Raw genomic sequence first — 15,115 nt, 5'->3', positions numbered from 1 at the left:
TATTTATTGAAAAACATATTTTTATTGAAGAAACTGAAAAACTGAGAAATTTGTCCCATTAGACTTTGACAATTGCATTTTGACCCTCAGTCCCTCTTTTGCTCATCTTTTTATATTTTGTATCCTAGCTCATCTTTTTATATTTTATTTCGTAAATTTCCATGAATTGACACCACTGGCAGGCGTGGATGCTCCACTGAAACAAAGCTTTGAAGACTTACCTATATGGATTTGAATCAACAACTTCAGAGGACATCTTGTCAATCTTAACTCTCTGTTTCCTGCTTTGAGCATCCCTCAGCTGACTCTCAAGAATCTCTATCTTCCTCATAAGGTCTTCAACAGTCGCCATTGCTATGTGGAGTATTCTAAATCAACTGTGGACTACAATAGAAAAAAAAATATTTTAAAATACTTTTGAAGAGAATTGTTGAATTTTCTCAAAGAATTGTTGCAAAATTTCAGGCTTGTCGACCTTTATAGGGTAGGTTGGGTAGATAGGGTAGATTAGGTAGATTGGGTTTTATAGAGTAGATTGGCCCAGGATCATCATTTGTATTTAACTAGGGAATCATCTATAAAAAATTCCCATAATAAAGCGTTTAAGCAGCCATCAAGTAGCAAAAGTTCGGATGTATCCAACTTGGAGTTGAGCCCCGTTTTGTAGGGTAAGTTGATTTTTAGGGCTTGAAAAGTAAATTTTTGTATTAAAGGAAAATGAAAAAGTCGGTCTCTAAGGTAAAAATAAGAGAGAACTTTTAGTCTTGATAAAAATGTCTGAGACTTAGTAAACTATTAATGATAGACATTCACTGCCATCTTCGATAATAACTGGACAATGCTGATTTTTCTCCAAAGAGGGAAAAAGCCTAAGTTCACCACAAAAAAACAGTCCTGGTTCACCACTCTGAGAACCTGGGCCAGGCGAACCAGGAGAGCTAAATTTTGCAACACACTTCATTGATATTTACCTCATATTTTGTCAGATACAATCGATAAAGAAACGACAATCCCATGTACTTTATCCTGGAAGATTAAACATGGTTGGATCGAACCTTGTTTGGTCCAGAAAAATAGCTTGGTGAGAAACTAAAAATTAAACTAAAAAACTTCTCTCACTTACAATATTCTAACTTATTTTAGGGAATAAAGGTACAAAAAAACCATTCCAACAGACGAAAGGAATAAAGGGGATATGGGCCAAATGAATGTAAATTTTCGGTTTAACACTGCTTGAAGTTTGTCAGCTTGCTCGCAGGCATTCTCTTGCCAATGGACTTGCCATTTCAAAGCCAAGGACAAGCAGTGACAATCGAAATGCTGCAAGCGAAAATTGGTACCGTGATTTTGTGACAAGACATTCACGTCTTACTGTAAGAGTGCATGAGCAGCAAGTTTTGGTCGTGTAAAGGCTTTCAATTGTGTGACAATTGGGAGAATTTTTTTAAAATCTTGATGATTTGTATGAGCTGCGCAAATTTACTGTGCAAAACATTTGGAATGTAGACAAAACCGGACTATCAACAATCCACAAGCCAGGAAAAATTGTTGCAGCAAAAAGACAGAAAGAGGTTGGTAAGGTAATGTCAGCAGAAAGACGATAGAATATTACTATGTGTGTTTGTGTCAGTAATTATGTCAGTACTTTTACCCTGAATAGCCAGGAAACATCCATATGCAGAAGGACAGTTGTATTGAAAATACCTATTTCTTCAAACAGTTTTTGAAATAAGTGGTGTTGTAGGGTCTTGTTTTAATATAATTTACAATGCTTGGAGATGTATCAAGTACTGTTCTAAGATCATTGGGTAATCCTTTGGTGACCAGTGCTTCTCTATGAAGACTACAGTGTGTCCACAAAGCACACAGACTTTGTTCATGAACTCTTGTAATCACACTGCTATTCTTGCATATAGCCCATGCACTGCCAGTGCATATTCCAATGCATTTCTTCCATTGTAAAACTTTTTCTTTTATATGGGAATCAATTGTTTTGAAAACTACCTAAGCAGTTCCACAACTTGTTGGCATGTTGAAAAAGATATCTTCATGCACGTCTTTCTGCCATAGATAATTCAGAAAAACAAGCAGTTTTGATACGCATTCACACTGGTATATTCATGTAGCTGTAGACTAAAATATAGAGTGGAGGGATGGGGATGAACTTGGTGGGAAGAATAAGCACAAGTTCTAGATATGTGATTGACATAACCAGAACGGTAACTAAATAGACCATTTTTAAGACGACTTTATCTAGTCAATTTGTGCAGCTCCCTGACACGCCTATCAATTACTAAATCGACCAAGATACTTGAATGAAGAAGATGCAAATACAGTAGTAGGACCACCTTGAATACCTGCATTTAAAGAATGTCGGGAACCCAAAACAAAAACAAGAAGTTCTGATTTAGAAGTGACAACTGAAAGTCCAATTCCGTTTAAAGCAGCGCAAACACTGTCTACAGCTTTCTGTAACCCTTGGAGGTCATCAGACAGAAGAAGAATATCATCCACATATGAGAAATGACTTGCATCTACATATGGCTCAATTAGATATAGGGGTAAATGGCGAGTAACCAAACGAATATCATTATTAAAAATCACAGGACTTAGGACTAAACCTTGTTTTACTCCACAGTGAACATTAATATGGCTTCTCACATGGCCTCCTACTCGCACATGAATTGATGTTTTTCAATACCATGTCCACAGACATGCACAAATGAAAGGGTTCACACCACTTCTTAGTAGAGATAAAAATCACTTGGGAATGTAGAATCTTATCAAAAGCTTTAGATATGTCAATAGCACAAACGTAAAGATTCTTTTTCAAATGCTTATGATGTTCAAAAATTGCAAGAAGAGCTGTATGGGCATTTTGGACACCAAGACCTTCACGAAACCCAAACTCTTGGTCCCTGTTGTCACACTTACGACTAATTTCTCTATATAATATCTTTTCAAATAGTTTTTCTAAAACTGAGCATACTGTAATTAGTCTATATGAATCACATGATTTTGGATCTTTATTTTTCTTTAGGACACATGTTACAATACCTTCACATATTGCATTCAGTACATACTGTTGAGCAACCAATGCCTGAAACAATATTGCAAGGTGTTCAAATAGTTAAGGGGTTCCATGAATCAATGTTTGGGCTGAAGACCATCAGACCCAGGCGCTTTTCTACTCTTCAGAAGCACCAGGCACTTTCCTCTCTTCAGAAGTAATACACAAAAAATTATACTCTAGTTAATATATATTGAAGGCACTTCTGCTATACTTTAGTGCCCCCCCCAATGTTCAAATATATAACCTAAATTATGTTTCCTAAGCATTCTAATAAGCAGCACTATTGAAATATCATCACTCTTGTACCCATAAATAGAATCAATCAAAATTGAATAATAGACATATATAATAGACAAAATAAAAAATGGAAGTGCATATGGGTCTGAACACATCTTCAAAGCTATGACAAAATGACACCATTTTGCTTTGATTTCAAAATTCTGGAGAAGATGAAACAACGATTACAAAAAACATATGAAAATAGAAAAAATAGAACAAGGAAATATGATTCATTGAAACTTGACACATATTATAAACTAAGAATTTCATCACTAAATCATTTATTTATGTTACTTTTTCAGACAGCCCAGGGCTATAAGACCATTGGGAGGGGGACTGGGAATGGATTGTCAAAAATGAAAACAGAACCACAAAAATGAACATAAAATTAGCAAGCTAATAATCTCTCCCTTTTTATTCTACCATGTCTGGAGACCTACTATTCTAATCTCATGACACTTGTACCATAAATATAATCAATGTTGACAAAATTAAGAAATTGAAGTGCATATGAGAAATACATAACTTGGACAGTATGTTTGAATATTAGGGGGGCTGGGGGTGAAGTACAGTGGAAGTGGTGTTGTAATTGGTAAAATTGGGTATTTTACATGTTTTATCATAATTTTATGGACCCCCTGTAAAATTGGTATTTTATCTATTTTACTTAATTTACGTATCTTACATATTTGATGACATATTTTACAAGAGCTTACAATTTTCACAGCAAAGAAGTGCGGAGAGGGTGGCAGAAACAGGTTTGGACGAGTTTATTTTGTGTATAGCTCTGGGCTATTACCTATTTTAAAAGGCCATCTGTCTGACTTCAGTCTCTAGTTTGGGGTTGCTACACCTAGTGGTTTATCACCATTTCTTGTGATTTTCCATACTGCCTAAACAAAAAAAAATCACTAATTCAGCACAGAAATCCCTAAATTATTGAAGAAATCACTAAAAATTACTACTATCTAGCAATTTTTTCACTGGGCGGCAACCCTGCTTTTGTTATCAGAACTATAAAGTGTATTATAGTACAAGTACTTATAATTCTAAAATGGTGAAATATTAGCTGAAGTAAAATCATACTAGTTCAGTGAGCTGTTAACGACAGAAAGGACTACAAGCAGAATTGACATATAACAAAAAAGAAAAAATAATAAAATTAAATTACTAAGAAAACAAGAGTTATGTCAGCCAGTAGACAGAACAGATGAAAAAAATGACAGAAGCAAATATTTTGTCAGGGACTTCTACCAAACCATCTGCAGAACTCAAATTAAACAAGAGCTAAGAGCTCATATGGCACTTGTGACAAGGTTGGAAGAGCCAAGAGCTCATATGGTATGATCTCTGGCAAAATTCTAGGAATCAATAGATTGCTTTAAAAGGAAATCAGAGGTTTAATGCAGGTCGGGATTTGAAATACGAGCTCTGCGTCACAAGGTCCTTCTAAATATCAAAATTCATTAAGATCTGATCACCCATTTGTAACTTAAAAATACATCAGTTTTTCTAGTTTTTCCTCTCTTTTCAGCCCCCCAGATGGTCGAATCGGGGAAAATGACTTTATCAAGTGAATTTGTGCAGCTCCCTGACACGCCTACCAATTTTCATTGTCCTGACACGTCCAGAAGCACCAAATGCGCCAGAGCACTGAACCCCACACCCCTAACTTCCCCAAAGAGAGCGAATCCAGTCTGAGTACGTCAATCACATATCTACAACATTTATAAGCGTTTTCCAAGATTTCCAGTTTCCCCCTTTAACTCCATCCAATGTTGACAGATCTGGTCAGGATTCGAAATAACAGCTCTGAGACATGGGTTCCTTCTAAATATCAAATTTCATTAAGATCTGGTCACTCCATTCTTAAGTTAAAAATACCTCAATTTTTTTAATTTTTCCAAATTAACAACCCTCAGGTCCCCCAAAGAGAACAGATCCGTTCCAATTATGTCAATAACATATCTATAACTATTATTTATTCTTCCCACCAAGAGGGCTCTGAGAGACGATATCCTTCCAAACATCAAATTTCATTAAGATCCAATCACTCATTTATAAGTTAAAAAATACCTCATTTTTTTCTAATTTTTCACAATCAAAAACTCCCCCCCCCAACTCCCCAAAGAGAGCGGATCCATTCCGGTTATGTCAATAACATATCTAGGACTTGTGATTATTTTTCCCACCAAGTTTCATCCTGATTCCTCCACTCAAAGCATTTTCCAAGATTTTAGGTTCCCCCACTCAAACTCCCTGCAATGTCACCGGATTCGGTCGGGATTTAAAATAAGAGCTCTGAGACACGATATCCTTCCAAACGTCAAATTTCATTAAGATCCAATCACTCCTTCATAAGTTAAAAATACCTCATTTTTTTAATTTTTCAGAATTACCCCCCCCCCCAACTCCCGCAAAGAGAGCAGATCCGTTCCGGTTATGTCAATCACGTATCTACGACTTGTGCTTATTTTTACCATCAAGTTTCATCCAATCCCTTCACTCTAAGTGTTTCCAAGATCCAAGATCACCATATCCAGTCAGGATTTAAAATAAGAGCTCTGAGAGACAATATCCTTCCAAAAATCAAATTTCATTAAGACACCTGTTAGTGAGTTAAAAATACCTCATTTTTCTAATTTTTCTCATTTTAACCGTCCCCAAATGGTAGACCCCAAGTGCCATAAAAACTAACCTTTTGAAGTAACTCTTAACAGAAGAGAGAGAGAGAGAGAGAGGGGGGGGGGGGGGGGGAGGGAGGGGGAGGGAGGGAGGGAGAGGAGAGAGAGAGAGAGAGAGAGAGAGAGAGAGAGAGAGAGAGAGAGAGAGAGAGAGAGAGAGAGAGAGAGAGAGAGAGAGAGAGAGAGACTTAATAAAAAACATGTCAGAATAAATAAAAGACTATTGACCAAATAGAATATGCAAGAATTTTCTGCTTGGTGATTGATTAGATTGTCTACTGATTTAATCTTCATTAAAAGTGTGATCAGATGATCTTAATTGAAATTTTTTGAGAATTGTGATTTGGGTTTATAGGAATGCCTCCAGTATCTTTATTTAAAGCAAAGTCTCTATTTATGGATTTTCTTATTTCTATTCCCTTCCTAAAAGAATGTGGGAAGCCTTTTGCTTCAGATATTAAAGTTGCCTCATCAAAAAGAAATCAATGACCAGGATTGTCAACAGTGTGGTGGGCCAAACAAGAATGATATCCTCATTTTTACTGTCAATTTCACATCTCAGAGAAATCGTGTGATCATGTCATTGTTCCCCTAGGAGCCAGCATTTACCCCCCTCCTCCATTTCCCCCTGGATAATTCTGGATCTTCATTAGAAGGGGAATTGAAATTTATATTATCAAACAGTTCGTGGTAACAAACTGTAGTAAGGAGCGACCCGGCTCAATAGTAACCAAAACTCTAAAAAATGGAATTTTGATACCAATACCTACATCAAAAGAATCGCATTTTAATACTGATTTTAAATATATAAGTTTCATCAAGTTTAGTCTTACCCATCAAAAGTTAAGAGCCTGAGAAAATTTGCATTATTTTAGAAAATAGGGAGAAACGCCCCCTAGAAGTCATAGAATCTTAACGAAAACCACACCATCAGATTCAGCGTATCAGAGAACCCTACTGTAGAAGTTTCAAGCTCCTATCTACAAAAATGTGGAATTTTGTATTTTTTGACAGAAGGCAGATCAGGGATGTGTGTTTATTTGTTTTTTTTTTCCCAGGGGTGATCGTATCGACCCAGTTGTCCTAGAATGTTGCAAGAGGGCTCATTCTAACGGAAATGAAAAGTTCTAGTGCCCTTTTTAAGTGACCAAAAAAATTGAAGGGCACCTAGGCCCCCTCCCACACTAATTATTTTACCAAAGTCAACAGATCAAAATTCTGAGATAGCCATTTTATTCAGCGTAGTCGAAAAAACCTTATGACTATGTCTTTGGGGACGAATTACTCCCCCACAGTCCCCATGGGAGGGGCAACAAGTTAAAAACTTTGACCTGTGCTTACATATAGTAATGGTTATTGGGAAGTGTACAGGTGTTTTCAGGAGGATTTTTTTGGTTGAGGGGAGGGGTTGAGAAGAGGGGGATATGCTGGGGGAACTTTCCATCGATAATTTGTCATGGGGGAAGAAAATCTCCATGAAGGGAGCGCAGGATTTACTAGCATTATTTAAAAAAAAACAATGAAAAAATAAATATGAAAAAGTTCTTTCAGCTGGAAGTAAGGAACAGCATTAAAACTTAAAACAAACAGAAATTATTACCCATATGAGGGGCTCACCTCCTCCTAATACCTCACTCTTTACGCTAAAGCATTTTTAGTAATTTCAACTATTTATTCTATGGCTTTTGTGATTCTGGGGTCATTCTTAATGAATTGGGACAAAATTTAAGCTTTAGTGTAAAGAGTGAGGATCTGACAAGGGGGCGAACCCCCTCATATATGTAATAAAAATATGAGAATACAAAAGTTCTTTACATAAGCTAATTTATAAGTTACGTAAATCTTTTAATAATAAAAATATTCGTAAAAAATTAAAAGTTCTAGTTGCCTTTTTGATTAACCAAAAAATCGGAGGGCAACTATGCTTCCTCCCCCGCTCTTTTTTTCTCAAAATCATTCAATCAAAATTATGAGAAAACCATTTAGCCAAAAAAAATGCAAATTTCGTTTTAATTATTCCTCTGCGGAAGCCAAAATCAAAACATGCATTGATTCAAAAATGTTCAGAAATTAAATGAAAAAAAAAAAGTTTTTTTAACTGAAAGTAAGGAGCGACATTAAAACTTAAAACGAAGAGAAATTACTTCGTATATGAAAGAGGCTGCTTCCTCATTAATGCCCGCTCTTTACGCTAAAGTTTTTACTGTTTTAAAAAGAAGAATTGAGAGAAAGAGTCAAACTTTAGCGTAAAGAGCGGGGCGTTGATGAGGAAGCAGCCTCTTTCATATACGAAGTAATTTCTGTTCGTTTTAGGTTTTAATGTCGCTCCTTACATTCAGTTAAAAAAACTTTTTTTTTTCATTTAATCTTATTTAAGTCAGAGGCAATCATATAGCATTGCCAATAATAAAGGCCCATAAGGGTTCAAAGTATTAATATTTGTTCATTTTTTTTCCAAGAGGCACTAAATGTCAAAAGGGTGGTCAAATAAATTTTCAGAGAGGGCTCAATGAATTGGAAATCAAAAGTTCCAGTGATCTTTTCTAAGATTATGTCTGCTTTTCAACCAAATGAGTTGGTGGTGACATTATCTTCAAGAAATTTTATTCTAGTTTAATGTCCCTTGTGTTTCAGTAGTTCTTTTGAAAGAATCTTCCAATAAATTCAGAATTAGTTCAAAGCAAGAGACAAGGACAGGGTGGAGGTAGAAATTGAAATATAATCCCCATGACCATATGCAGGACTTTTATTGGTGGGGGGGGGGGCTTTAGAGCAGGCACAGTCACCTGAATCAGAATCTGAAATAGAGGAGCTAGATTATACAGCAGGCCCTGTTGAAGACAGTCTTAACGACTGTTAAAATAACTGAATGTTCTGCTATTATGATCCTGTGATTAGTTGACCACAGTCATCAAAATATTATATACCACTTTTTTGCTTGTATTTGGTACTTTTATAAATAAATGAAAAACAAACATGTATATGAAATGAGAAATGTAACTGAATACAGTTATTTAAATATGCAAGGCTGTTAGTGTAACATTTTTTAGGTTTAAATGCAGAAGATATTGCTAGTATGAATTTAATGCTAAATTATGGTAAATTTGATTTTTTTTTTCTATTATTATTATTTTTTACCAAATGGATTTCTGAAAACAGGCACTGTTTAAGCACTGAGGCATTACCCTAAGCACAATAAAGGATAAACTAGATGGTTATAAAATAAAAATGTAGATGAAAAGGCCTTACCCTTTTTAAGCAAAGGAAAATCAAAATCATTAAAACAATTCACTAACGCTAAAAGTCATGCTTAAAAAGGAAACGCTCAACTGGCCATGTAGTTATAGGAAAACTCTGAAACACTGATTTCATAGTTCCTATTTCCTATATATCATTTCCTTTTTCCTATATATCACTATTACTATTTTCTATATTATTTCCGTTCCTTTTTCCTATATATCACTATTTCCTAGTGAGTACCTTCTTTTACCAATTTTATTTTCCAAGTTTTTATTTTACAGCAATTTTGCAGCACTAAGTGGAAGTACTTCCAAAATCTGGTAACCATAGCTTTTCTGCACATTATGAAGTAGGGATAGTTTTATTCTCAATAGCCGTAATTCTAGGCTGATAAGCCTACCTTAGAATATTAAGTAATTGAAATGCTTTAAAAAGTAAACGACAAGGAAAGGAAACACAGTAGGCCTACAGAGGCGCCATTTGGGCCAAATCTTGGGGTGTGCATGAACTCCGTCTTGCCCCCACCCCCCAACTCACTTATGTTGCTTAAGAATAAAAGCGGGTTTTGGCAGCACATTGATAGAATATTCTAATTAAAAATGCATTTTCAGCACCCATGTGTTGCTTTGAAATGTACTGTAACCAAATGTGGAACTCAGCCACACTGACCTCTAAGACTAATTAGAACATCAAAGATCACAATCAACAAAGTTAAGTGATTAAACTGAAAGAGAAAAATTCAACCAGACTACAGGCTGGCCTTCCTCAGTGAGAAACATTCTTATTTAAGTAAACAATATGTCAGTGAAAGTAACTTTCATTAACATGCTAAGGGTTGTAACCAAATTCTCAGTTTTCCTTCATCAAATATATTTACAAAAAGGAAAAACATAAAAAGAGAAAAAAATATTACAACAGTTGGCAGTTACTTGGGGAACCACCAAGATTTCAGCTTTGCAAAATCGTCAACAAGCTGGTCATTGTCTAATTTTTTACTAAATCCTTCTCTGCAAACATCAAAAGGAGGTGACTGAGACGATTGTCTCCTGTTGTAAACTGCAGGTAGTTTTTCACTATTTCTAGGCTAGAAAACAAAAGCTCATTGCTTGCTGTTGTCACAACAGTTGTGTTGTGTGGAAGCAATACAAAGTACTTTAATTACTTCTGAGTAAGCCACTGGTAATGCTTGAAGATGTCTAGGAAGTTTTCCTGCTTTTTCTCCTCATCAAACAAAAAATGCTTGGCAATACCAGCTTGAGATTCGAGAAGAATGTCATCAATATCCAGCTCACTGTAAAGAGCAGAGAAATACTTGAGCAACTCTGTCTCCATAAACTTGGTCAAGCTTGGATCCAAGGCTTTGAGTGTGCTCAGCACTGGCAATTTATCTGTGAGCCTTCTGTCAAATTTGGCTAGTAGATGGTCAAAAGTCTTGGAGTACTCTTGCTTCATTTCATCCTCCAGAGTAGTAGTCCAATTTCCAGATTGGATGAAGTTCTTTCCTAGCATCAAAGTTGTCACAAACTGTTTCAGATGCTTGGTGATCTTTTGAGTTCTAATGCTAATGGCTATTAATACCTTTATATTTACCTAAGTAAAAAGTTAACAGGCTTAATTATGTAAAGTCTTCTACTTCTCTCTGTGCTCTTGTCTTTAGAGTCTTATGGTAGCATTGGCCTACAATCTGGGGTTCAACCAGTAGAGGATGTCAAGCATCTCTAACTTTCATAAGGTTTATGTGTCAAGAATAATAATGTTTATTTACACATACAATACAGTAAATGTACATAAGATGAGGACAGAAAAGGAATAAGAACTGACTCAAATAATCTAGAACAGTGGCTTATATTCACTAAAACAAAGAAATAAACATCAAAACTTTTGACAGGAACTGACCTATTTTAATCTGTCAACTTAGAGGAATTACTTTCAGGATTTATAATATTGATATGATCATCTAGGAAATGGGCATTTGACAGAACTTGAGAATTTTATTATGTATCTAACCTACTTTCAAAGTGTACAATGATTAATAGCAAATAGCATAATTACCCCAAGGATTGTCAGGTAATTATTCTTTTTGGTTAATAGGCATGCAATAATTTCAAATCAGTTGGACAGAATGGGTTATGTTGGACATAAGGGATTATTATGCCTGGCAAAGGGCCCTTTGTGGTGGAAGTTTGGCCCCCCCTGGAAAATCTGGGGTGGTCATTAACACTAACCTTATTATAAAAAGTTTTGGCACTGAGAAAATGTAGTATTATTTTGTCAAAATGACCAAGAAAACATAGTATTATTTTGTCAGAAAACAACTGATAACTTATACTTATAATTAATAACTCATAATTGAAAATCTGTCATTTTTAAGAGCTCAAAAAGTACATAAATATGAATTTTTCAATGGAAGTGATTATTTTATTTGTAAAGAACATAAAAAAAGATATGAGTGGTGGTATGTTCACTTTATTGGTAAGTCAATAATATGGAAAGTCATATTATTGCTGATTTGATGTTGATTATTGTTGATTGACCAGAATTTCATTGTTTTCTAAAAAAAAAAAAAAATTGGTAAAATTATGACAGTTCATATATCTGACTTATCAGTAAAGTGAATATACCACTCAATACCTTTTCTTATGCTCTTTACAAATATAATACTTGCTTCTATCATACATTTAAATTTAAGCAGTTTTTGAACTCTTCAAAATGACAAGATTTCAAAAATTTATGGGTTCATATAACTAACTTACCAATAAAGTGAACATACCACTTGATGCCATTTTTTACATCCATTATGAATATAATAATCATTTCTATTGTAAATTCAAATTTAAGCACTTTTTGAGCTCTTAAAAATGACAAATTTTCAATTGAAGTATGAGTTATCACTTGTTTTCCACAAAATAATACTATATTTTCTCAGTGCCATCTTTTTTCATTGTTTTTAAAAAAAATACTACATTTTCTCAATGTTAAAATTATTTATAATAAGGTTAGGTTAAAAAGCACTTAAATTTGAATTTACAGAAGAAGCAATTTTATATTTGTAAAGAACATAAAAAAGGCATCAACTGGTATATTCACTCTATTGTTAAGTCAGTTATATGAACTGTCATAAACTTGCCTAAACTTCTACCTTATATAGGCTACTACAAAAGTAAAGGAGTCTCAAAAGGTCAAGCAGTATATAGTTGCCAAAGGTTTAAAAAAAACATACATAAAAAATGTCTAGGGAAACAAATTGCCATTTACAGCTGATTCAGAATGGTAACAATCATTTTCTTCAGTATTAATAATGAAATATTATTAAGAAAAAAATTTGAAAATTTTTTAACAGCCAAAAATCCCTCAAAAATGGCATTATAGCAAAGCTAACATAATTTGTGAAATCTTTTTAGCTCTTTTAAGAATTGCTAGAAATTTATTGTAAAAATTACATTTTAGTAGGGTATTAAAATTAAGGAAAATATATTCCTGAAACAGCAACAAATGTCAATTTTTTCTCACTTACCGGTTTTTTAGAAATTTGCTTTTAAACTTTTGGTGAATATTGATTCTTGGTAAAATTATATTTAATTGACTTCTTGCTATCTTGGAAAGGATTTAGGTTAGGAAAACAAAACTTTCAGGGATGGGTCTACATGCTAAACTATGTCCTGGGAAGGTGTTTTAAAGTACCCACCATCACTCCTTCTCCCTCTAGAGGGCCATGAAATTTGCTTACATGACAGGTCTATACCAATTGAAATTTTGACAAACAGCATTTTACCTTAATTTTCAGTTACTAGTTTCTTTATCTCTGCCTTTAGTTCAGAAAATGCAATTCCTGTTATTTGAGTAGAATTTTGAGCCATATCAACATTTTTTTTCAAAATTTAGGAAATGTATTTGAATATCTCTAAAACCTTATAAAATGGAATTAAGCAAAGTTATGATTCTGAAAACAATTTGTTGTAGGCTACTTCAATTAAACAGAAGATCTATTTTGCAAGGTTTCACTTTTATAAAAAATATTTTTAAAGGTCATCAAAGGTCAGGACCCTCTAGAGGGAGAAGGAGTGGAGGTAGTTGCTTCAAAATACCTTCCCAGGACATACATTAGTTTGTAGATTCATCCCTGAAAGTTTCATTTTCCTAACCTAAACCTTTTCTGAGATAGCAAGAAGTCAATTAACTAGAACTTTACCTTGATTCTTTACCCCTTTAAGGGGTCAAAAAAAGGAATTTGACCTAGAAACAATTAGGCCTATTGAATTATGAAAGACCATAAAAACATGCATGTTGAAAAACTAAAATTTTACTACATTACCAGAAAGTAAAACATGATATTTGCAAATAACATAAAAGAAGAAATCTAATTCTATCATTTCTATGTTAGTGGCACATTTTCTTCAGAATAGCCACAAATTAGGCTAGGCCTAATAGCCTATAGGCTAGACCTAGCAATTTATATCTACAACAATGGCATAGTCATGAGTATCACTAGCCTATATTTCGAAATCATCTGTATTTTACTTACATTTATGAGGTCAAATCTAGGACCTTAAAGCTTGACAAAAAATCTGAGTAATTTTAGCGACCATCCAATGCCGACATAAATAAATGGTTTTAGTCTATTTCTTCTTTTAAACACTGACGTTGGCAGATGCCTACAGAAGAAACTCGTGTACCATAAGAACTCTTGATGAAATAATGGACTTGAGATTTCCATTGATTTTGAATTAAAATCAAGTAGTCGTTGGCCAGGGAGTTTAGGCTAATAGTTGTGGCCATGGCTAGGTTTTCATGTTGAACATCAAATGAAAAAATAGTTTCACAAACGATTAGAGAAACCACTTAACGCACAAAGCGTTAAAGTGTTCTAAAATTAAAAGATACTGTTATTATCAATTATGAAAAACAGCATAAGATTGAATGAAAGAATTTTTTTAAAGCTAGATTTTAAGCTTTGAAACTCATATTTAATATTTATTCATATAATGTTTTACATCAATTTTGGATGAGAAAACCTATCTATTATTTTACTAGGAATTTCTATGATACATGAGTTCGGCTGCGTAGGGATCTGGCAGCATCGTTTTATTTCTTTAAATAAAGAAACATTCTAAAATTATTTAATTTTTTCCGGCAGTGGATGGAAAATGTAACTATAGTTTATTTAGATTATTTGTCAAGCTTTAAAGTCCTAGAGTTGATCTCATAAATATAAGTCAAATATAGAATCTTAATACATATTGATACTCATTACTATACTATTTCATTCATTACTGTATATATATATATATATATATATATATATATATATATATATATATATATATATATATATATATATATATATATATAGATATATATATAATCACTTGAAAGAGAAAATAACATACTTTTATTATTATTTTTAAGATTACCCATTTCTGTTGTCGCCGCTGACTCACATGGGCTGAACTGTCTGTGAACACAATATCGGATTGGTCCGGGGGGCACAAGAAACCCCCGAGGACAAAAAGTGTTAACAAGAGGTTGTATACTGATAGTGTTGTAAATACTGATAGTGTAGATTTAACTCTCCCCAATATTTTTTCATTTGATCTAAAGGGTCTGGTAGCCAATATTAGGCTTGATACAGATTTCGAGTGGGGGGAATACGATCGAGAGAGTGCTGACAGAACTAGAAAACTTCAATCTCCAATATATTCTACTCCTCTACATTAAAGATCATAAGGAGGATGTGGATTGGCTAAAAAAAATCCTATGGCAACAGCTATCCTCGACCATCCCAACTTATATGAGGAGGACGGTTTTGCCTGGATAGACAAAACCGTCGATAAAACTCACT

General features: G+C 34.1%; 1 protein-coding gene across 1 annotated transcript in view; it reads right to left on the bottom strand.

Moving 5' to 3' along the window:
• Nucleotides 1-13,935, bottom strand: part of LOC136043032 (ubiquitin-like modifier-activating enzyme 5) — a 42,468-nt gene extending 28,533 nt beyond the window's left edge. The window contains exons 1-2 of the mRNA XM_065727932.1: nucleotides 13,799-13,935; nucleotides 222-384 (exon numbers count right to left, since the gene is read on the bottom strand). Coding sequence (XP_065584004.1) covers nucleotides 222-352 — 131 coding nt within the window. The 5' untranslated portion in view covers nucleotides 353-384; nucleotides 13,799-13,935. The remainder of the gene's footprint in view (nucleotides 1-221; nucleotides 385-13,798) is intronic.
• Between the last annotated feature and the right edge of the window lie 1,180 nt (nucleotides 13,936-15,115).

The sequence above is a fragment of the Artemia franciscana genome, unplaced genomic scaffold (genome assembly GCF_032884065.1).
Source record: "Artemia franciscana unplaced genomic scaffold, ASM3288406v1 Scaffold_284, whole genome shotgun sequence".
NCBI classification, from domain to species: Eukaryota; Metazoa; Arthropoda; class Branchiopoda; order Anostraca; family Artemiidae; genus Artemia; species Artemia franciscana.
Note: the sequence above shows the minus strand (reverse complement) of the source record. Positions and strands in the feature narration are given on the sequence as shown.